General features: G+C 38.6%; 1 protein-coding gene across 1 annotated transcript; it reads left to right on the top strand.

Annotated features, from left to right (window-relative positions):
- Window positions 1-1,469: 1,469 nt before the first annotated feature.
- LOC130918003 (A disintegrin and metalloproteinase with thrombospondin motifs 8-like) lies at window positions 1,470-22,735 on the top strand. Its single transcript, XM_057839837.1, has 9 exons — window positions 1,470-2,418; window positions 4,550-4,789; window positions 6,283-6,415; window positions 6,486-6,653; window positions 7,352-7,644; window positions 10,713-10,896; window positions 11,701-11,873; window positions 12,135-12,310; window positions 20,355-22,735. Exons 1-9 carry the CDS (start codon window positions 1,696-1,698, stop codon window positions 21,094-21,096), a joined length of 2,832 nt encoding a protein of 943 aa, XP_057695820.1. The 5' UTR covers window positions 1,470-1,695; the 3' UTR covers window positions 21,097-22,735.
- The last annotated feature ends 1,063 nt before the right edge of the window (window positions 22,736-23,798 follow it).

Raw genomic sequence — 23,798 nt, 5'->3', positions numbered from 1 at the left:
TTACAACCCAACGCACCGTCTCCCATCAGCCAAAAGTGTGATGTCTATTAGTGGTATGAGAACGTCAAAGGTTTCAAAATCGCAAAGAGTTTTCATCATACTGTCCCTAAGGTATTAGCTGTTTTTTTTATGTCCCAAAAATGCATCGAGAAATCCCTCACTTGCAGTTGTAAGGCTCAACCCACCCCCACCGGTTGTTAATCAGTGTCAGTGAGTTAGCTGTGTTACGTGATGGCTAGAAGAGGTGAAACTCCTGAACTTTTTCCCACATTGAAGACAACAAAATTGCTGGTTACAGAGGGTCGTGGCCTAGAGGAGGAGTGCCAACCGACATGTAAAACATGTTTGTGGAGGAGGGTGGCCGCCGAGGAGACAATACCTCCAATATGATTTTGCATTTATACAAAATTTAAGATTAGTCAACACTGTCATAAACGTTTCCCATCAGCTATGAGAGTTTACTCCCAGGTTTTTAGTGTCTAGCGGTGTTTTTTTTTTGCTCACTGGCAACTGTCTGTGTTGAGAAACAGAGTGTGTGTATAATGTAAACATCAACAAGTCATACACATGTGCTTTTTATGGAAAATAAATATTTTTGTTCTGATGGTAATAATTTTGAGCGGTGGGACTGCATTTTTCCCCCCCTTTTATTTAGAATATTTTAGTTTTTTTTTTTTTTTTTCAATTTATTTTAACATTAAACTTAAGTTACAATTTGCTGATATGTTCTGAAAAATAAAAATGCTTTTCAATGGAAACATGGTTTTTTATTAAAAAAAAAAAAAAGAAAACCTATGCATCACAAAGTAAGATATTTTAGAGCTGTAATTGCAATACCGTGATATTTTGGCTTATGCATGGTTATCATACTGTCAGAATATCATATCGGCACATGCCTAGTATAAATATTTGGACGCCAGGTCTCAATTAAAACTCATTGTCTGACACTGACAACGATAGACGTCCAATTTCTTTAAACTGGAAGGACTGGCTTTGAATGCCTTTCAACGGCATGGCTGTCAAGCGACCTCAGTGGCAGCCAATGACAAGTGACAGCACTGAAAGCGTTAAGAAGCATTATTTCAAGTGATATCGAGAAGTGATTAAAACATTTTAGCTTGTTGAACTTTTGGACATACTTTGCAGAGAACCTCCTTGGTCTTGGCTGTTGTGATTAGCCATGTAATGACTCAAGGGCAGTAATATATTAGAATGGACGCAGAAATAACTACATGGAGTTCTGCATAGTGCCCTTATCTTGCCTATCCATCCAAATGCTGAGTTAATAATAGTGCCTCCACAAGGACTATGAGGAGGTTTATTCTAATCGGTTCCGTTTTATCCTCCAATTTCTCGAGTGCAAGAGTGGGAGGAGGATTTCCAGCAAGCGAGATGATCAAAAATACACCCCCGCCGCCCCCTCGCCTCCTGTCTGGAGAAGAACAGAACGTATAAATAGACCCGCTGTGTCCAGACTGCAGCGAGTGACGCTGGTGGGTGACACAAGGACCGTGCTCGGTCACGCAAACTGGCATTGCAAGCAGTCACACTTTTGACCAAGACTGACATTAGCGGACTAAAAAAATATACGAGAGAAGCTTTCCGATTGACTCTCAAAATATAGACGCTTAGTCGAAGATTAAAGGCGCAGTATTGTGATAAATTTGTTTTCAAAGTCAATTTCACTAGCAGAAGATGTCCCCGTTTGCCTGTTTGCTTCTTTTCTGCGTCTTCCGTCCAACGCTCTCCACCTGGTTTGAATCCGAGGATGTTGTACCTGTTCGGATAAACGGAAGAATTGGGGGTCGTTTTTGGAAAAGAAGCGAGGACCAGGAGAGAGTCATTCTCAACGCATTTGGCAAAGAGATGACCCTCAATCTTGTCCCCGACAGTAGTTTCATCTCGCCTTATTTTACCATCCAGCGCCTCAGAGCCAAAGATGTTTTGCGCAGCGCCTCAGGTGCGCAACATTCCCTGGTTGAGGAGATCCACAAATTAAAAAACCGGACGAGTGAGAGTGAAGGACAGCTGAGAAGTTGTTTCTATTCAGGGAACGTTGATCAAGATCAACACTCGCTCGTGGCTCTGAGTTTGTGCTCCGGCGTCCATGGCTCCTTCATAACACAGGGGACAGAGTACCTCATTGAGCCCAAATTTCGAAGAGGCCTGGGGTCACACTCGGCTGAACAGCTGCATGTGATCAAGAGGAGGACTTTGTCCAAAAGCCACGTTGTCCCTTTGCAATTCGATCACGCGGCCGAAGCTAGTGGACTGCAACACAAGTGGCAAGCTTTGGGTGATGTCGGTGACGCACGGAGGGAACCTCGCCGGCGACGCTTCGTTTCCGCGCCACGGTTCATAGAGACGCTGGCAGTGGCAGATTCCAGCATGACCCACTTCTACGGGGACGAAATAAAGGTCAGCCTCTTGCACACATAGCATACTGTGTACTATACACATTTATTCTATAACAGCATAGTTTATTTGGACATTCTCCAACCCCCCCGCCCCCCCAATAAAGTTGTAATTTTTGCTCATCTAAAATAAAAAAAAAAATCTCAAGATTAAAACCTTATTAAAATATGCATTTTGGCATGGATGGTTAAATGTAATTTGTTTTGCATGACAGAAGAAAAGGTCAGGCAGCAATATTGCAACAAAAAATGTTGCACCACATTCCTCAGGACTTGGTCATGACTTGGCAACGGCACCGCAGCATCATGGAAGATGCTTCCCATGATTCATAACTCAACTATGTAATGTGCATTCCATAGGAATCAGCTGCAGTCAATGCTGTATACCCTGTTCGAATATAGTCTTGACATTAGGATATAACAATAAAAAAAAAAAAGAATATTTTTGTTTTGTGGTCTTATCATCAGACTAAATTATCGGAATATTTTGTTCAAGACCCATATAGTCAAACTCAATATAGTGTTGAACAGACTCCAAGGTCATGTGAATAAACCACCTGAGACATAAACTTGGTTGGTGGTGCATCAACACTTGACCGTTCTGTCAATAAGGAAAAATAGATTTCCTCAATGAGAATAACAGACTGACAGAATGATACGACATTTCACTGATTTTGAAAAAGGAAAATAACCACCAGAATTGGGAAGCATGCTTCACATAAAAGTCATGGCGAGTGAACATAAGATTTGGATACAAGTCTTTCCAGTGTCAAATCCAGAAAGATGATCAATCTTAATTATTCACTTAGTTTAAGACATGGTGAAGAGTCTAAATATTCCACATTACTTGGAGGCTTCATGACATCTGCTCCATGCGTGCGCTCCAAATGGCAACACAGTTTATTGGCCAGAAGTGGATTACTCCATGTTTGATTTGAACACACAAGAAATAGAGAATACAGCAGTGGCGGATGAAGTACTCACTTTTTTCTCAAACTTAAAAGTGCAAGTATCAAAGAAAAAAATACTCAAGTAAAAGTACAAAGTACTTGCTTTAAAATGTACTTTATAAGGAAAAGTATTTTCTCCCGATGCAAAAATGCAATATATGTACAGTGGGGAGAACAAGTATTTGATACACTGTCAATGGAGAAACCCACTGGCAGTGTTTCAAATACTTGTTCTCACCACTGTATATGTTATACAAATATTTAATGTATGTATGTATGTATGTATGTATGTATGTATGTATGTATGTATGTATGTATGTATGTATATATATATATAACCAGAAAATTCATTGACTGCTCAGTTTTCTTTAATACTGTGCAGAATGGAAGCAATAAAATTGACTACACTGTAAATAGAAGCTTATAAAAGCTCAAAACCCCCAAAATTTAGTTCAATGGCGGATTGCAACCAACTGTCAGGCGCATTCCGCCAACTACTGTACAGGAGTGCTGGTTTTAATAGGTTAATACCTGCCAATCTTGCTTGTACTTGTGTTGCTCCCTCTAGTGCTCAGTTACTGTACAGTTGCACTGGGCTCGATTGAGGCATTAAAACGAAACTAGCACAATGAAACTATATTCACGATGAGAAACAAAAGAAAACAAAACAAGTAACGTGTAACGCAGGCGAAGTTTGAAAAGTAGTGGAGTAAAAAGTACGGATACCTGCTGTAAATTGTTGTAAAGTAAAAGTAAAAAGTACTACTTCCTATTTGTACTCAAGTAATGTACAAATACAAATACACAAAAATGTACTTATGTATAGTAACAAAGTACTTTTACTTCGTTACATTCCATCACTGGGATACAGCTACCACATTTAATATGATAACCATGCTCATAATCTGCTATTTTAACCATTTTGCCTTGCACTTTGGAAGTAATTGTCATTATTTTTGTGACACACTATGTCTAATATTACATCTTGTAACATGACCATTTTCCCATTGCTGTGCCTAGAGTATACGCGTTTGACCTTAGATACATTTGGAAATGAAAAAAATTCTGATTAAGGCATGAACTCTAATTTCCTCTATATTGATTGATTCACTTTATGGACTGAAAAAAAGAATTATTCACCAGTGAACCTATTAATGTAAAACCTGTTATTCTTCCTGTCCACAGCATTATATTTTGACCTTAATGTCAATGGCTGCCCAGCTGTACAAGCACCCGAGTATAAAGAATTCAGTGAATTTAGTTGTGGTGAAGTTGCTGGTGGTAGAGGATGAGGAGGTCGGGCCAGAGGTCTCCAGCAATGGAGGGGTCGCTCTCAGGAACTTTTGCTCCTGGCAGCAGCTCTTCAACCCGCCAAGTCAGAGGCATCCAGAGCACTATGACACTGCACTCCTCTTCACTAGAGAGGTAAGTGGCAAATTTGTTGGATATATTTGATCTTGAACAATCAAAGAAATTTTTTTTTATCTGATTAATACCATGGTGAAAGTGTGTTATTTTGCAAATCCTATATCTTTGGGATAATTCAAACATTCCAATAGTCAAATTTAAATCAATCATGTGCTCACATACATCTCATGACATGACTGGTACAACATCTGGGTAGTTCCAGTATTTTGAAAGAAAAGTTCAATTAAATTTGAAAACGCATCAAACAAACATCATATGTGTTTTTCTTTCTATTCCCAATGAGTTAAGCTTTAAAATGTAAAGGATGCAAAGCTCTTCTCGGATGAGCTAACTTTAGGACCATCACAAATCAACTCTGACATTATGAATGCCGGTCGGGCTGAATCCTTAGCCAGGTTCAGTTTCAGATGTGTAAAGCATATTTTTCAAAGTCATGGGAGCCTGGACTGCACCAGACACCTTTTGGTTCTTCAAATTGTTGTATGCTGAATTCATGTGACATAGTTTTGCGTTACACATGATTATTGACCTTTTAGTGTTCCTGTTTTACAAATGTGATACAGTACTCTATTGTGTCCCTGTCTGCTGAGCCGTACTTAGGCATCGCATAGAGCTGGCTGCATGAGTGACAAATGCTTTTGTGGAACAAGATGTACAAACATGCTGTGCAGTGCACAACTGCAGCTTCCAATCCAGATGTATAATCAATTGCTGTGGATTGTGAAGATTTGGAATGTTTCTAATGTCGTTTTGCTTACTCAGTTATGTCATTTCTCTAAAATTTCCAAGAGTATAGAAAAGAATTTGTATGAAACAAGATCTCCCTAATGCTTTGTTTTGATGGCCGTTATGAGTGTACTTTACAGTGTAAACACACTGCATATGGTAGCAAAATCTGTTTGTAATATTCTGGTTATGTTTTAGCTACAAACAGCATTTTTCTTTAGTCATAAACTGATATGCTAACATTAACTTTAAAGTTTAAAACTAACTTTAACGTTTTATTGCTAAGAAGGGGATAACTTATTTGCTAACAAGAACTGATGAAAATTAGATTTGAGTAGGTGTGAGTTTGTATATGTGTGTGTGTGTGCATAGATAAATATGTACATGCATACATACATACATACATACATACATACATACAAATTTATATACAATATGTATAAAGTATAATTGGTGATATTTTTTAGGTCTACTGGATTGCACTGTTTTGGGTGTGCCCAGTTCTGATTAAATAATCCAAACACATCACAAGTAATCTAAATGAGCTGTCATTTGGCATTGAGTAATGGAATTACTTTTCGGATCATTTACTTCTTGTCAGAAGGCTTACTGGGCCTGATGACAAGCAGCACCAGGGAGACACAAGTCTTTGTATGATTTTATTTTTGTAAAACATCAACAATAAGTTAGCTTCGGTATGGGCGCTATTCTTTTCCTTTCATAACATCGCTGTTGCAATGTTCAGTGTTTTCTTTGTGTGACAGGACATTTGTGGACAAAAGAGCTGTGATACGTTGGGTGTTGCCGATGTAGGGACAATGTGTGATCCCAAGAGAAGTTGTTCTGTTATAGAGGACAACGGTTTGCAAGCTGCTTTCACTGCAGCACATGAACTTGGTTAGTTTTTTGTTTGTGAAATACTTTTTCTCTATTTTGTCAATTTTCCTGACACTCTTTCCAACTTTAGGTCACGTGCTGAGCATGCCACATGACGACTCCAAAACCTGCGAGAGGATCTTTGGGGATCTTGGTGGACATTATTTGATGGCCCCTTTGTTTGTTAGCCTCAATAAAACTACGCCTTGGTCTCCCTGTAGTGCACTCTACATCACAGAGTTCTTTGACAATGGTCATGGTAAGAAAAACGAGTGTAAATCAGTCATCGTGGTAGTCATCTGTTTTGTGGAAAACTGTAATTAAGTCTGATTTAAAGATGCGTAACATGTACTGATATTCCTCCCTAACTATGTATTTCCTGCTTTAACATGCCACTTCTATAAATTGCAAGCCGCAGGCATAGTTTATCTCACCCCAAATTTCCACATGCTGGCTTCCAACATCTGCTGCTTAAACCGTTTCGATTCTTCCACCCCAGAAAATGCATTCATTGTTTTGTGTCCTTCACTTTTGATGAACCTTTTTGTCCTTTGAGTCATACTATGGACTTCTTCCTGTTTGCCCTCTAGAGCCAAAAGAAACAGCTGGTGTCAGCAAAATATGCTATTTATCAGCTCTCGTAGCAAAATATGCTCATACCAAGATGGGAATGTTAGTCCAGACAAAATGGTTATTGAATGCAATAAAAGCAAATTAGAGAGCAATGAATAGTTAGTTTCAGATGGTAATTACAGACTTGCCAATGTAAGCACATTGTTGGCCTTTTTGTTACATTTGTTCGTTCAATACTTAGGACACAAACTTTTAGGTTTTCTTCAAGTGTCATACTACGCGAAAAGGCATGTTTAAAATTAGTGCAATGTGGTAAAACCTAAGGTCTCCCCCTACATCAGTATGATCGATCTGCTTCAGTATTTCTCTGTTTTGTCACTACAGGAGACTGCTTGCTTGATGTTCCAGAGAGCAGTTTGCCATTACCAAAGGAGCTTCCAGGAAGCAAATACAACCTAGACCATCAATGCCAACAGATTTTTGGAGAGGAATTCTTCCATTGTCCCAACACAACAGACAATGATATTTGCAGCCAGCTCTGGTGCCAAGAGGATGGAACATCCCAGTGCTCCACAAAGAATGGCAGTCTGCCCTGGGCTGACGGCACCCCTTGTAGTCTCAACAGGACATGCCTCCATGGAGTGTGCATGCCGACAAAGGAGGTGCTGGAGCCACTGGTAAGAATAGCAATATATACAAGTATATTTGTATATTTGTATATATACAGTATTTGATAATATCGATTTCATTTCAGTTTATGATGCAATGTAATCATCAGTCATTATTTTAATGTAGATAATGCTACGTAATGAGATCTCCAATTAATAATATGCTGTGTACAGTTTCTTGCTAAGTTTTAGAATTACTTTCATTTGCGCAAAGATTATTGTGGCACGTTGTTATTTGTAATTAGGGATGGGGCTGATCCGATCCAGTACGCGTATCGGGTCCTGAAACAAGTATAACTCAGGGATCGAATTGGCTCGATCTAGCCTGTTAAAAATGTCCGATCCATGAGCCATATCTCAGGTCTCGTCATTTAAGGTGCACAAATGCACTCGCTCTCCAAAATGTGATTCGTGGAGCACCTTTACGGCACTTTACAGCTTTATTTCATTTTGTAAACATATATGCAATGCTAATGCTCGATATCAGGCCCACTTTCGTAAGTGCCGTCGTCCATTGCAACTTCCGGTTTAAGACGAAGTCGGCAACATTTGGCGCAATTAATCTAGTTTTAGATAGCTGTAAAGGAATTTAACATTTACTCAGTGCCACTCAATCTGCCTCGAACGGCTCCATTTTGGGCATTTTAGAAAAGTTTTAGAACCACAACCAGGATTTGCCCTGGACCTTCAGCGAGCCAAGCTGAAAATGAGGCGCGCTCGGTGGCCAAGAGAGACCGTGGTTAGGGGCGGAAGTCAGGAACTGATTAAAAAAAAGTCCTCAAAATGCCCTTTTATAGTGCATATGGTCACAAGAAGCAGCACAGGGGGTTAGCGCCTGTCAGTCTGCCTCAAAGGGCACCATTTCAGCCGACCTTGGTACAAAAATGAGTTTCGCTCAGAGCCATGATTTGTGACAGATGCTTCAGCGAGCTAAGCCCAAAATGAGACGCCCTTGGCGGCTGAGAGAGACTGAGGAAGGGGTTGAAGTCCATAATTTAGAAATTATACTGATGGGTAACGTAGAGCGACTCAGCGGGCACCCGTCAACCCGCTCAAAAGTGCCTATTTATTTTTTTTTCTCTAGCTTTTACACTAAGTTTAGGTACAATTGATCAGTGGCTCCACTAGGCATTAAAGGCAAGAGCCTTAGCTCACAGGATGTGAACGAACATTGCACACGAGGACAAAACATAACAAACAACTAACAAAGACTCGAAAATTACACAGTATTATTCATTTAGTTTTTTTTTTAAATACAGTAGTGCAATAAATATATGTTTGCACAGTTACAGTGAAAACCTTTTATGTGCAGCATCTATCTATGGTATACAGGTTATCAGATGATGCCGAATTAATGAATTTATGCCGTAGAAATTATGTTGCTGTTAATTTTTAGTCTTCTTTCCTGTTTTGCTAATAGTGAACTCATGGTAAATCATACCAATGGCAATGATATTAACGCATACACGTGCCGAAACAGTAGAGTACGTAGACATATTAAGGACGATTGTCAATGGTTCTCCTGGATTTTCAAACGGCGAGGCCTGAACAATATTAAAGGGTAGAAAAATAACGAGATCTGGAATTGGAATTGTATTGGTACCAACAGTTATTCTGATTGAGGTATCATGATCGGAATGGAAGGGGGGGGGGGGGGGGGGGGTTTAGATAGGTCCTTTAGTTGAATATGAGACTGGAGTGTAATCAAATGCATACACATTTTGGGACACTCAAATAGTATGTTTACAGGACTGCAAACTATATACCCTCTAATAAATGTAGTGTTAAAAAATACATATCACCAAGGATTACATGATAATCACAGCCAATTGTTGCATTTACGGCAATGCTGTTTGAAGATGTTAAGAAATCATTGTGGTTCAGGCTTCGTATAAGGTATTTTGGCAACATTCATGGAGTATTATTACATGATTTGATAACTTTTAGTTACCTATTTAAATTGTAAGTGTGAATATGGTATCCGTATTAAATTCACAACAAAACATTTCTTTTGTTGTTGTTGTTTAAAAAATATTCCTACAAAGGTTGCTGTACTATCATCCATTTGTTCTGATAAAAAAGGATTCATTACAAATAATTTGTATGCAATTACAGCCATATAAACATTTGGTCATTTAAATATAAAGTACAGCCACATGCACATATTTTAAGGGGCAGGTGCTTAAACCCAAAAACTGCATTCAAAGCCATTAATGGAAATTAATGTTGGCGTACGAGCACAAAAAAGTATTTGGTTGGGTTTTGGGTGGCAGGTTGGGCATGCGTAGCAGCTCAATATGGGCCACAAACCGTTCTGACTCTTTGTCACTTCACAACAGAGGGGAATATTCCTTTTTTTTCATTTCAATGAACCATTAAAAGATGTCTCCAATACAAAGGGCACTGTTCTCATCCAGCTCAAAAAGGCTGGGAACCAAAGCATCACTGTTTACATGTAGAGATGAAGTCACCAAGTGCCTGAATCCACTCATCTTTTGCTTTTTCTTTTCTTTTTTCTTTTGCTATTGCAGTGCCGAAGGATGGACTGTAAGCATCCAAAAAGTGTTTATATAGCTTTTGCAGAAAAATAAATTAAAAAAAACGAAACCCTCAATATTTAATATGGTTAATGTCCAGAGAGTTCTTGGTGGCATGTTCTGAAGAAATAGTAACTTGTGCAGTTTAAATTTAGTTTAGTTACCCTAATGACTTATCCATGTGTTATGATTGCACATCTGTTTTCAGCACCCAGACACAATGGCAGCTGGGAGTTGAGCTGTCCCAAAGTCATTAAACCTCTGGAAAAGGCACACAGCCTTTAAATTGTGCCTCAGAAACCTACAGTACGGCAGGCTCCAAGTAGTGAGTGACACATGTAGCAAGAATGTGGGTACAGGCAGACAGGAGTCGCGTGCCGTACTTCAACACAGAATTAGCCTGGAGTCACAGCATGCCAACCCACTGAAGCCTCAGAGCCAGAAGCCCAGACTGTGGTTTCAGCTGCACAGTTGAGACTTCCTGTGGCAACCAACCTCTCTGACTTCTGTCTGTTTTTGTCCCTTTTTTCTTTACCACAGGTGGTTGTGGATGGTGGCTGGAGCACGTGGGGACCGTGGCAACAATGTTCCAGGACATGTGGAGGTGGAGTAGAGTTCTCCTATAGGGAGTGTACAAACCCTGAGCCTCAGAATGGGGGCAACTATTGTGAAGGACAAAGGGTTCAGTACCAGTCCTGTAACACACAGCCCTGTGACAACAATGGTGAGACACATTTTCAGAGACTTCTTGTTTTGAAATTCATAATCATTTTTTGACTGCTATAGGTGAGACTCAAAAGCGTCCTGTTCAAATGCTCGGTTTTTGCCAAGATAAATATTTTCAAACCTTTTAACCACCATGACCACATTTTCACATGTTTGAGAGTTTTTTTTTTATGGTCTAATGAAACAAAGGGTTGAACCTTTTGGCATGAATTTGATGCAAACACACAGCTGCTCATTACAAAAGAACAACACATACAGAGAAGCAAGTTGTGGAAGCATCAGGGTTTTAAATTGTTTGTCTTCATCTGAAACTGGGGCCTTAGACAGGGTGGAAGGAATTATGGACAGTTTAAAATCAGTCAGTGTTAGCACAAAAACATCAGGCTTTTGCTCGAAAACAAAAAAGTCCAGTAAAGCTTTCCAAAACATTTGAAATTCATTTGGGGGTATATCAAAGGCACTTTCAGTTGCAGCTGGTGTGTGCTGACTTCTATTGAACATTGGTTTTAATGTGTTTTAGTAAATCTGAAGACAGTTCTATAGTTATAATGTGTCCACGCAATATTTAAAGGGGCTAATTTTTACCATTACTCTTTTATTTATTTATTTTTACAGGTCACAGGCTACACTCATTGCTAAAGAAGTTTTCACATATATATTTCTAATTTTATATTTTTTCTCTGGATTAAATGTGAAGAGTAAAATTCGTTATGATGAGTGCTACAGTACACAGTGCGATGGTTATAAAATACTGTATGTCCTGATGTTTTCTGAAAAAGGGGTTTTCAATTTTTCCCTACAGGTAAGAGTTATCGAGAGGAACAGTGTGAGAAGTACAACAGTCCAAATTACCTGGACTACAATGGCAACATGAAACATTGGATACCAAAGTATGCTGGCGTGTCTCCGAGGGATAGATGCAAACTATTCTGCCGGGCCAGAGGCAGCAGTGAATTTAAGGTGTTTGAGTCCAAGGTACATGCACCCAACATCACTGCCCGTGCAAAAAACATTAATTACAAGTTAAGGATTATTCAAATAATGAAACATAGTTCAGAATTAGCAAGTGGTCTATAAAGAAACATATTCAAATGGAAATACGAGATTCAAATCAAACTTTAATGACTTCGGTGCAATTTATACAATTCCACCACCACCATAAAAAATGAGGATTTGTTAAAAGTGCAAAACTCTACTTATGTGAACTACAATAATGCAATAAATCTACATTTGTAGGTAGTTGATGGAACACCCTGTGGTCCTGACACCACATCAGTTTGCGTCAAAGGCCAGTGTGTGAAGGCAGGCTGTGATCAGGTGATAGGATCCAATAAACGAGTGGATAAATGTGGCGTATGTGGAGGAAATGGGCTTTCCTGCAGGAAGATCACTGGGTCCTACAACAAGGCAATGTAAGTTACATTTACTGTACATTGAGTAGCAAATGTAATTGAACAAGAAATATAAACGTGTGATTGTGAGGTGAAATCACCCAACAAGCGATTTGTACATTTAGTTGGTTGAGTCGAAAACTTTTCTTTTTTGTACCACACTGCAAAAACACACCTCCTTAAAACTAGTTAAATTCCTTTGTTTTCAGTGTAAATTTACTAGAAATAAGTGACATTATCTGCCAGTGCTTCAAGTAAAGTTAAAGTAAATTTTACTTTAGAATTCTTGAAATAAGAAAAATAGCAAGTTTAAAATAACCTTAATAGACCTATTTTAAGCAATAAATTAGTATATTTAATCTTAAAAAAGCTTGTTTGTCAGACATGTTCTTAATTCAAGAATAGATATTGTTCAAAACTTTATTTAAAAACATTTTTTTTCTTGGTTTAGGTGAAAAATCACCAACTTATAGATGTATAAGCTTAAAAGAACTTACAGTAATATTTACTTAAAATTCGTGGAATAATCAGACACATAGGTGGCACGGTGGCAGAGTGGTTAGCACGTCTGCCTCACAGTTCTGAGATCAAGAGTTCAATCCCAGGCTCCGTCCCTGCGTGGGTTTTCTCTGGGTACTCCGGTTTCCCCCCACATACAAAAAACATGCATGGTAGGTTGATCATATTCTCTAAATTGTTCCTAGGGTTGAGTGTGTGTGCGTGAATGGTTGTCTGTCTATTTGTGCCCTGCAATTTACTGGCAACTGAATCAGGGTGTCCCCTGCCTACCTCCCATAGTTAGATGGGATTGGCTCCAGCACCCCTGTGACTCTCGTGAGGATAAACGGCTTGGAAAATGAATGAATGAATGAATGAATCTCATGCATTAATCTGTTAATTAGTCTTTAACATTCAAAAAAGGATGGAGAAAATTCACTAAGTTTATGAAAAATAATCTGATTAAGACGTTATAAATTTGCAGTGCAGAACATGTTGTAAAATGGAAAGTTTTGTCCAGAATCATGAATGTTTTTTCCGCCCTGCTTCCAGTAATTGTTTGAACTGCTAGTAGAACCTTCGGATTCTGAGTATCATTGTTTTTGATCACAAAATAAGTAACTAATCTAAAATAGGAGTGTAACGATATATCAATCTGGATCGATACAGCGACTGGTTGAACAACTATCTAATCAAATGGATCGAAATGCCAGCTATCATCAACAATGTTATCTTTTAGATATGCTGTTTTGTGAAAGAAAAAAAAAAAGATTTCCAGTTTTAAATGTTTTAAATGTTCTACCACCCAAATTATCAAAGAGATAATTATTTGTATTTGTATATACTGTATATGTATATGCACACGTGTATATGTATATGTATATGTACATATGTACTGGACTGTCTCAGAAAATTAGAATACACAATATTCTAATTTTTTGAGACAGTCCTGTGTATTTATACAGGACTGTCTCAGGAAATTAGAATACACAATATTCTAATTTCCTGAGACAGTCAGGAAATTAGAATATTGTGTATTCTAATTTCCTGAGACAGTCCTGTATAAATACACAGGACTGTCTCAAAAAATTAGAATATTGTGTATTCTAATTTTCTGAGACAGTCCAGTATATGTATATGTACAGGGTGATTCAAAAAGAATGTGCCAAAATCATCACACATTTATTCATTTTAAAATCATTGAAATATAATGAATTATTAAATAATTATTAATTAATCAAATTAATTAACTATGAAACTATGAACTATGAATTATGAAAATTAATTAATTAATCATTTAATTAGAATTTAAATAAGAATTAAAAGTATTTTTAACAGGTAAGTAAATTTAACAAATTAAAAGTCATATCGGCTTGATGTTGATGGTGGTGGTCACATTAACCACTTGTAAAGCATGAATTAAAACTTGAAGTGATATACAATACTTAAATACAGCAAGTTATTTAGTTATTTATTTATTTATTTTTTAAAAAAATATATACCGCAATGGTTATTTTATTTCAATATTGTCCGATTATTGGCCTTGGCACTATCCCGGGGAAACGTTTTCACCCTCTCAAAAGCCTCTGCCACAGAAGGAGCCGGTATGCTGGGAACGACTTTTTTTTTTTTTTTTTTTTTCCTGTGAGTTCCTATACTCGTTATATTGTTCTGCGTGTTTGTCGGACGAGTGACTAATTAAACCTGAGGTGGAAAAATTCTTCGGTGTTGTATCCCCGAGAGACACTTCAACAGAACATATTTTACAGACGCAGGGTTCGGGCACCTTTTTAATGGCCAAATTCAAGCACTTTTTATAGTGCGTACAACAGGAGAAAAAAAGTCTTAAATAGCATTATTATGTGAATTAGAATCATATTTTGAGACGATTTGACTATACACAACAATTTGGCAGAGCGCAGATGACGAGAAATTAGTCTTTTAATCTGCCGGTTAGCCACGCCTACAATTATAGGGCACTAGCGTCCCCAACATAAGGGTGACGTCGGCAGGAGAGTGGTTTCATCTGTTTTACTATTCAGCCCATTGAGGGGGAATTATTCAGAACAAGGAAAAATGGGCCGAAGAGAGCTGCAAAATATCATTGTTTCAGTCTCTTTACTCCAATATTTTTACAGGATATTCTTTTTATCCAAGTATTTTCCCCCAATAGCTAATTGAATGGTATGGTCATGACAAATAACAGTTTTGTGCCAAATGGAATATGAAATAATAAAAATGCATTTATTCAGTACGACATGGCAAAATTACTCCATAATGTTCAAAACTGTCGACTTCACCTTTACTGTCGCACCTCCCGAACAATATTTTATCCCATATTAGTCAGGCTTTTGTCATTTCCCTGCCCCGGCTTAGGAAAATGTAAACTAACCAAGAGGCTTAACAGCTAGCCGACATACTAACCCGAACCGAGTAATGTTTACAAGGCTTTGAAGCAAAAAATCACACATAACTAGGCTGGATCATTTCACACGGCGGCGGGGTTGTGGATTGTCTTCGCCGATCAGCAACCCACCTGGCGGCGAGCAAGTTAGAGCTTGTCGTTTCCCTGCTGAGAGCAGAGGGCTCGTTTGCGGGAAGCAGCTGGACAATGACCGCCGGACCAACCGGCCGATGTCGGAGGAACACCTAACAGCAAAATGGTCAACACAAATATGTCAAAACAATGCTTACTACACGGCGAAGACGTAAACAGCGAGAGAGTCATAGGAGAGCGGCTGCAGTTGTTGTGCAGCTAACATGACAGAATGTCTCTGAGAGCTTTTTTTCATGCCCATCCATGATCAAACGTAAGTAAATAGTCCTTTATTGAAAGAAAGTTTGTAGTGTTTACTTTGTAATCACTGTATTCGCGGCTATTTTTAACACAAAGTTGCAAGTTCTGATCGGGTGGAAAATTTGACAGAACACCGGGCACAGGAAGAGGGCAATAAGCCGAGTATAGTGCTCTCCCGGCGGGGGGGATGTGCGACAAGCCACCAGTCGTTGGCCGAGTGGACAAGGAGCATGTCAGCAAAATGCAAGCCACCTCTGTATTAAAATGGTTCCAGTATTTGAAATCGTACAAAACACAATGTTTACTCACTTCCTCGTAAGTCCAATGGTCTCACAGTAGTAGGACTTGTTTTGGCCACTATCCGCCAGTGAATGGGAACCTTTTGAAACCCCAAAAAGGCTCACACGCCTCTCCCTGGTGCAGCAACATTTTTCTGCAGCCGTTTGGCTGGCGTGATGTGAAAAATAAATGAATTAATCCACAAAATCAGCTGAATCCGCAGTCCAGCTGCATGCTATAAAGCAATGCTGTATTGTGAGATGCTGACCCGGGTGACGTCACACAAACCCAAGATAGGAACCAGAAGTCACTCATTTTCATGGCGCGGGATTCAAAAATTGAATATATAAAACGATCGCTTCCACACACATCCAAGCGGTCCATTTCATTCAGGGGCATAAAACACTGCGTGAAATATGAAATAAACATGCTTTTTGGTGTCATACGAACTTTAAGGACTTTCAAGACCAATTTTCCAGTTTTTCCAGTACCTTTTAAACTATCCTGATGTTTTTGATTTTTGTTGTTGTTGTTTTTTTTAATGATCAAGTGGAAATAAAATATGGTGCCTTCTCACAAGTATGCAAAAATCTTCCAAAATGTTCTACGACCTCGAGAAATTTAAATTGAAAGGCGCTTATTCTGAAACTCCATGGGAGGGTTCCTTCCCGGTGGCAGTGAGTGTTTTGTGGCAAACTCTGAATGCCTTCTATAGCAATATAGCGGGCGTCGTCATAGCATTCATATCGGTGGATGGAAACACACACGTCACGGTCATTGAAATTCTGATAAATGCGCTTCATTGGAAGTTTTGGACACTCGAAAAATCGGTCCCACGCCTTCAATTGCTAGGCTAAATGTGATCTCGATGTACGTTTGTGTGTAATTGTATTTCACAAGAACAGAAAACTATTCCCTTCTCGCCGAAACTAGTAAAACTCTGTACAAGGTAATTACAATCTCTCCTACTCCTTAAAATAAGACTTGCTGTTTTCTTGTGCAACAAGTGGAATCGATCGTAAGCCAGGTGAGTGGGTCAGTTCCAAGCGGCAACGAACCCGAGCAAAGTCGCTCCTCAGTCGGATTAAACGGCGATTGGCAGACGCTGTGTAGAAGTCGCGGAACAAAATGTGACAAACGGGCGGTAATTAATTTTTTAAATTAATCACATTAAAATATTTGACGCACTTAACGCATGCACGGAATGACACACTCATGCATTGCCACAAACAGATTACAATGATGCCGTTTTGCATATTGAGAGCTAAAAGGCAGTGAATTGCGAGTGCACGCAGGATTTCATTGGACCATGCCTTTCATTGGCATAAGCTTTGGCAACCCTATCACAACAAACATAACTATTGTAGCGAGCGACGTGGGGAAGAATAACAGGAGATGATCTTTTTCTCAACATGCTTTATTGAACACAACGCAGAACATATACCATTTGGAGCCACCACTGACAGTCATGGTTGCCCATCTTCCCATCATGCATTTGGGCGGAACAGTCGCTACAGTATCATTTAGTGAAAGCACAACAAAAATAATATTCCTATCTCTCAAACAAATAATGTTCACAAAAAGAAAAGCGCTCAATGCAAAGAGAGCTGGCATTCCCAATCAAAATAGCTATGCAAAATACACTCAGACTTTGCCTTGGCTACATCTCACATGAAATTAAAACTCGCCACTGACACCTTGTGGTGTATTTCAATCACCACATTACGTAGGTAAATACACTGTGGAAGAACGGCAGGGAGCCCATGTGATGTCCCGCTCGGCGACGTCAACAATGGCGAGCTATTAGTTTATTTTTTTATTGAAATTTTACAAATTTTTTTTTGAATGAAAGCATTAAGAGGGGTTTTGATATAAAATTACTATAACTTGTACTCACATTTATCTTTTAAGAACTTTAAGAAGATTTTTTATGTTTTTCTATCCATGGATCCCTTTAACAGAAAGAATGTTAATAATGTTAATGCCATTTTATGGATTTATTGTGATAATAAACAAATACAGTACAGTACTTATAGACAGTATGTTGAATGAATATGTCGGTCTTGTGTCTTATCTTTCCATTCCAACAATAATTTACAGAAAAATATGGCATACTTTAGAGATGGTTCGAATTGCGATTAATTACGATTAATTAATTTTCAAGCCTTTTTTTTAAGCGGCACGGTGGCTGAGTGGTTAGCACGTCCGCCTCAGAGATCAAAGGTTCAATCCCGGGCTTCGGACTTCCTGTGTGGAGTTCGCATGTTCTCCCCGTGCCTGCGTGGGTTAAGCTAAAGCTAAACATGACAGACTTTTTGAATAATATGGCTGGGTTAGAACAAAAGCTGTTGCGAGACGTCTGTAAACGGGGGTTTCCAGGGTAAAACGGACAAATTAAAAATAGTTTGGCGGCTTCATGCGCTATAAATCTGCTATGGCAGCATATAGACATATTGTTCTATCAAACACAACATTTGTTTTGGCTTAAAATACAGCAGTTTCATTTTAAGAGGATTGCAAGAGCAGAAACTGCTTTTTCAGTCTTGTCTGTGTTTTCCGCCATATATATATATATACAGTGCCTTGCAAAAGTATTCGGCCCCCTTGAATCTTGCAACCTTTCGCCACATTTCAGGCTTCAAACATAAAGATATGAAATGTTATTTTTTTGTCAAGAATCAACAACAAGTGGGACACAATCGTGAAGTGGAACAACATTTATTGGATAATTTAAACTTTTTTAACAAATAAAAAACTGAAAAGTGGGGCGTGCAATATTATTCGGCCCCTTTACTTTCAGTGCAGCAAACTCACTCCAGAAGTTCAGTGAGGATCTCTGAATGATCCAATGTTGTCCTAAATGACCGATGATGATAAATAGAATCTACCTGTGTGTAATCAAGTCTCCGTATAAATGCACCTGCTCTGTCATAGTCTCAGGGTTCTGTTTAAAGTGCAGAGAGCATTATGAAAGCCAAGGAACACACCAGGCAGGTCCGAGATACCGTTGTGGAGAAGTTTAAAGCCGGATTTGGATACAAAAAGATTTCCCGAGCTTTAAACATCTCAAGGAGCACTGTGCAAGCCATCGTATTGAAATGGAAGGAGCATCAGACCACTGCAAATCTACCAAGACCCGGCCGTCCTTCCAAACTTTCTTCTCAAACAAGGAGAAAACTGATCAGAGATGCAGCCAAGAGGCCCATGATCACTCTGGATGAACTGCAGAGATCTACAGCTGAGGTGGGAGAGTCTGTCCATAGAACAACAATCAGTCGTACACTGCACAAATCTGGCCTTTATGGAAGAGTGGCAAGAAGAAAGCCATTTCTCAAAGATATCCATAAAAAGTCTCGTTTAAAGTTTGCCACAAGCCACCTGGGAGACACACCAAACATGTGGAAGAAGGTGCTCTGGTCAGATGAAACCAAAATGGAACTTTTTGGCCACAATGCAAAACGATATGTTTGGCGTAAAAGCAACACAGCTCATCACCCTGAACACACCATCCCCACTGTCAAACCTGGTTTTGGCAGCATCATGGTTTGGGCCTGCTTTTCTTCAGCAGGGACAGGGAAGATATTTAAAATTGACGGGAAGATGGATGCAGCCAAATACAGGAACATTCTGGAAGAAAACCTGTTGGTATCTGCACAAGACCTGAGACTGGGACGGAGATTTATCCTCCAACAGGACAATGATCCAAAACATAAAGCCAAATCTACAATGGAATGGTTCAAAAATAAACGTATCCAGGTGTTAGAATGGCCAAGTCAAAGTCCAGACCTGAATCCAATGGAGAATCTGTGGAAAGAGCTGAAGACTGCTGTTCACAAACACTCTCCATCCAACCTCTTGAGCTCGAGCTGTTTTGCAAGGAAGAATGGGCAAGAATGTCAGTCTCTCGATGTGCAAAACTGATAGAAACATACCCCAAGCGACTTGCAGCTGTAATTGGAGCAAAAGGTGGCGCTACAAAGTATTAACGCAAGGGGGCCGAATAATATTGCACGCCCCACTTTTCAGTTTTTTATTTGTTAAAAAAGTTTAAATTATCCAATAAACTTTGTTCCACTTCACGATTGTGTCCCACTTGTTGTTGATTCTTGACAAAAAATTAAAATTTTATATCTTTATGTTTGAAGCCTGAAATGTGGCGAAAGGTTGCAAGGTTCAAGGGGGGCGAATACTTTTGCAAGGCACTGTAGGTTTTATATATATATTTAGATAATTAAGTGAAATGTACAGGCAATTGAATGCGGTTGAAGGGTCTTGAATTGAATCGTGGCAGACTTTGTAATATCGGCAAATATCGTATTGTTGTCCAAAGACTTATATCATCATGAAATTGGTGATCACAGGTCTATGCTCTTAAAGAACTGGTCACAAGTCATTTTCAGAGTACATCATAGTATATCAACCATTCACTCTATCTCAATGCTATTAGAGAATATGCTGTATTTTAAACCATGTATTTCTATTTACTTTCAGCTATGGATACAGTGACATCGTCACAATTCCTGCTGGTGCAACAAATATTGATATTAAACAACGGAGCCACAGAGGAATCAAACATGATGGGAATTATCTGGCTATCATGAGAGAGAGTGGAAGTTACATCCTTAATGGAAACTTCTCAGTATCAACAGTGGAGCAAGACATTCCTGTACTTGGTGCTGTGCTGAAATACAGCGGATCCTCCACCTCTTTGGAGAGGATCCAGAGCTTTATGAGGCTAAAAGAAGCCATCGTTATTCAGCTCCTTGCGACAGCGGGGGATACCAGTCCACCCAAAGTGAAATATTCCTTTTTTATCTCTAAAGATGTTGCTTTTAAATCAAAGGAGAAGAAGGGTTCCTCAACATCTTTGCATATGATTCATCCTTTCACTGTGCCAGACTGGGTTTTAGGAGACTGGTCTGAGTGCTCGAAGAGCTGCGGGTCCGGGTGGTCGAGGAGGAATGTCGAGTGCAAAGACAGTGCAGGCTTTCCCTCAAGTCTTTGTGATAAAGACTTGAAGCCCATGGACATCCGGGCCTGCGGGGACCAGCCCTGTCCAATCTGGCAGATGGGACCCTGGTCTGCCTGTTCACGAACTTGTGGTCAGGGCGAACGTCGCCGCAGCATCTTCTGTATAGACTACACTGGCAAAACTGTTGAACCAGAAAAGTGTGACGCTATTAAAAAACCTGCACCTGTCTCTGGGGAATGTTTTAACCTTGAGTGCTTATGAAGAGCATTGGTAAACTGACAAATTCTCCTTTTGATCTGACTGCACTTATCAACAGATTACATCACATCACAATAAGTGCATTTGCCTGAGTATGGTTTTGCCATCTTGTTTTTGGACAATCACTGTTGAAAGTAACCAATGGAAAACTACCTCAGAAAAGTATTGAGATGCCGTTTAGAGATGCTAGATCAAGGTGCTGTGTTTAATTTTCTCCACTTTAAATGATAACTAATTTATTGGAGTTATATTTAGTCTAGTTTACCGTATAGATTTGTAAATTAGCTCTCATTTATAGTGGGGCTAGGAAAATGGCATTAAGTCCTCTATTTTGCAGCGTGGTGTAAATATACTGTAAATCTATCTTGCCATACAGACTTCCAAAGAACTCACAAAACTAGGCTGCTTCAATTTCATGTTTTATCTCAATTGTTGATGTAGGTTAGTTTAGTGTGTTGTGGTTTTAAGCTTTTTTGGCGTGTGATCCAGTTTCACTGCTTCCCATTTCTACACAAAGGTGATTGATTATGTCAAGGATTGTAATTATAATAATACCCACCCAACTTGGTTTCATGAGAAAGCTATTCATTGACTGCATAATATGTTTTTTACCTGGGCCCCGAAGAACTATTTCACTACTTTTAGACAAATAAATCGTTTTAGTGCAAAACTCAATTCTGTAAAATGTTTTGTGAGAAGACTTTCCCTGCCCTGTACTTTCTTTTCTGCTTTATGTCGCAGTTGAGGGCATCTGGCTTACAAATGATCTTTAGTACATAGTAAATAATAATACATACTTTAATACGTTTCAAAAAACAAAAAAAGAACCTTATTTAAGATGCATTTCATTTTCATGTCTCTCATGCCTCAACAATGTCGACATTCAAATGTAAAGATTTTTTCTATGTTTATATGTATGATTTTTATTCTTCATTCCTGTTATTTTACAGTTTGTTAAGAGAAAGAGGGAGCATTAGGCCTTTATCCCTTCAATGAAGGACAAAAGTGTTTTGTAATATCAGCTTCCTTTTAAGCTATTTATTATTATTGTTCTTTTTTTTTTACCTTGGATATGTAATGAACATGGCAGATGCTACTGTCTCAGAAATTATTTTGTCTGTAAAAATGTCAAATAAACACATTTATGTTAATTTACACACCTTATACTGTTTCAGATACTTTTTTATTTGATTACTTGTTCTTTTAGGCCCAAAACATTATATTAATTTAATGGGGGGACTGACTGCACTTTCCAAATGGTCTGTAGGTTTGAATGTAAGCATAAATGGTTGTTTGTCTCTTCGCGTCCTGCAATTGGATGACAGCCAGTTCAGGCTGCACCCCGACCTGCACTTAGGCATCTGGGATAGTCTCAAACACCTCCATGACCACCCCTGAAGTTAGGCAGCACAGAAAGATAACTCATAACAAAATACCATATTGATACATTTCCTATAATTTATCTTTTTATCTTATTAAGACTTTTATTTTTCTCACTATTGTTTCTATTTCTTGTTCTTTCATAAATATGTTTTACACATGATTTTAACTTCTAATTATGTTTTATTTTATTATTATTATTGCCTTATTGTATTTTTATCCTTCTTATAAAGCGAGGACAGTGTGTTATGTTCCGCCCGTACTTTTCTGTATCTTAACCAGTGTCCCTTAATAATATGCCGGTTTCAATCAAATCTCATAGAGCAAAATTCATCCAGGTACAAATAAAAGAAATCCTTGGCTCTGGCTTTCTGTGACTCTTCCAGTCTCTGTTATCTACTGATGACATTGCGACTCCCTTGGAATGGCAAGATACACTGACAATTGCTAGAAGTTTCCAAAATACAGTATGAACAGCATAATAAAAAGGACTTTTGAAAATAGGACTTTATGGACTAGGGTGTCCATTTCCACATCATGAGAAAGGAGGACACTTTTTTTTGCATTTTGTCAGGAAAGAAAAATCACAACAGCAAACTAAAGTACACTCCCCATAACAATAAAATTTCCAACATGACTTTAACTTTAATTTTTCATACCACTTATCCTCACAAGGGTCACGGGGGTGCTGGCACCTATTCCAACAGACATCGGGCAAAAAGAGGACTATACCATGAACTGGTCGCCAGGAAGTCAAATAGATGATAGTAATGGTATCATAACACAGCCATTCTAAGACACATTAATCACAAGATAATTTATATATAATTTGATGATGATCTATGTCTATGACGATTTAGTCCTATGTGTAACAGAATAGGAAAAACAAAATACATTTGGAGAAACCAGATTTTATTTATTGACATTTTTTTTCCACAATGAATATCTGTGGCTTTAAATGTGAAAATAATTTTCATAAACTTAAATAAATGTGAATATACAAATCTCTATTCTATATAGAACTTTTATGGATACAGCCTGGAAGCTGGGAGAACATCTTGTAACAGGTGCATATTAAAAAGAGGAAATGTTTCAAATGCAACACAATACTGAAGACTTTCAAATTGAGGAGAAAAATATTTTACAGTATTTATATTTTGTTTAAAGAGAAAAGGGTCAAGCCCAAAAAATACTGCCGGATCTAACGTGGTGAGTGGCTAACCGCGAGTGTGCTAACACAAACAACAATTTGATCAAACGCAACAATATCCTCGCGTTAGCAGTCGCGCTGACAACAACAACAACAACAACAACAACAACAACAA

The sequence above is a fragment of the Corythoichthys intestinalis genome, chromosome 6, assembly GCF_030265065.1.
Source record: "Corythoichthys intestinalis isolate RoL2023-P3 chromosome 6, ASM3026506v1, whole genome shotgun sequence".
NCBI lineage: Eukaryota > Metazoa > Chordata > Actinopteri > Syngnathiformes > Syngnathidae > Corythoichthys > Corythoichthys intestinalis.
The sequence above is the reverse complement of the archived record's forward strand: the minus strand, read 5'-3'. Positions and strand labels throughout refer to the sequence as shown.

Coding starts and splice junctions, on each gene's coding strand:
- LOC130918003 (XM_057839837.1), top strand. CDS start 1,696: ATGTCCCCGTTTGCCTGTTTGCTTCTTTTCTGCGTCTTCCGTCCAACG. Junction 6,416..6,485: donor CACTGCAGCACATGAACTTG/GTTAGTTTTTTG, acceptor TTCCAACTTTAG/GTCACGTGCTGAGCATGCCA. Junction 6,654..7,351: donor GTTCTTTGACAATGGTCATG/GTAAGAAAAACG, acceptor TTGTCACTACAG/GAGACTGCTTGCTTGATGTT.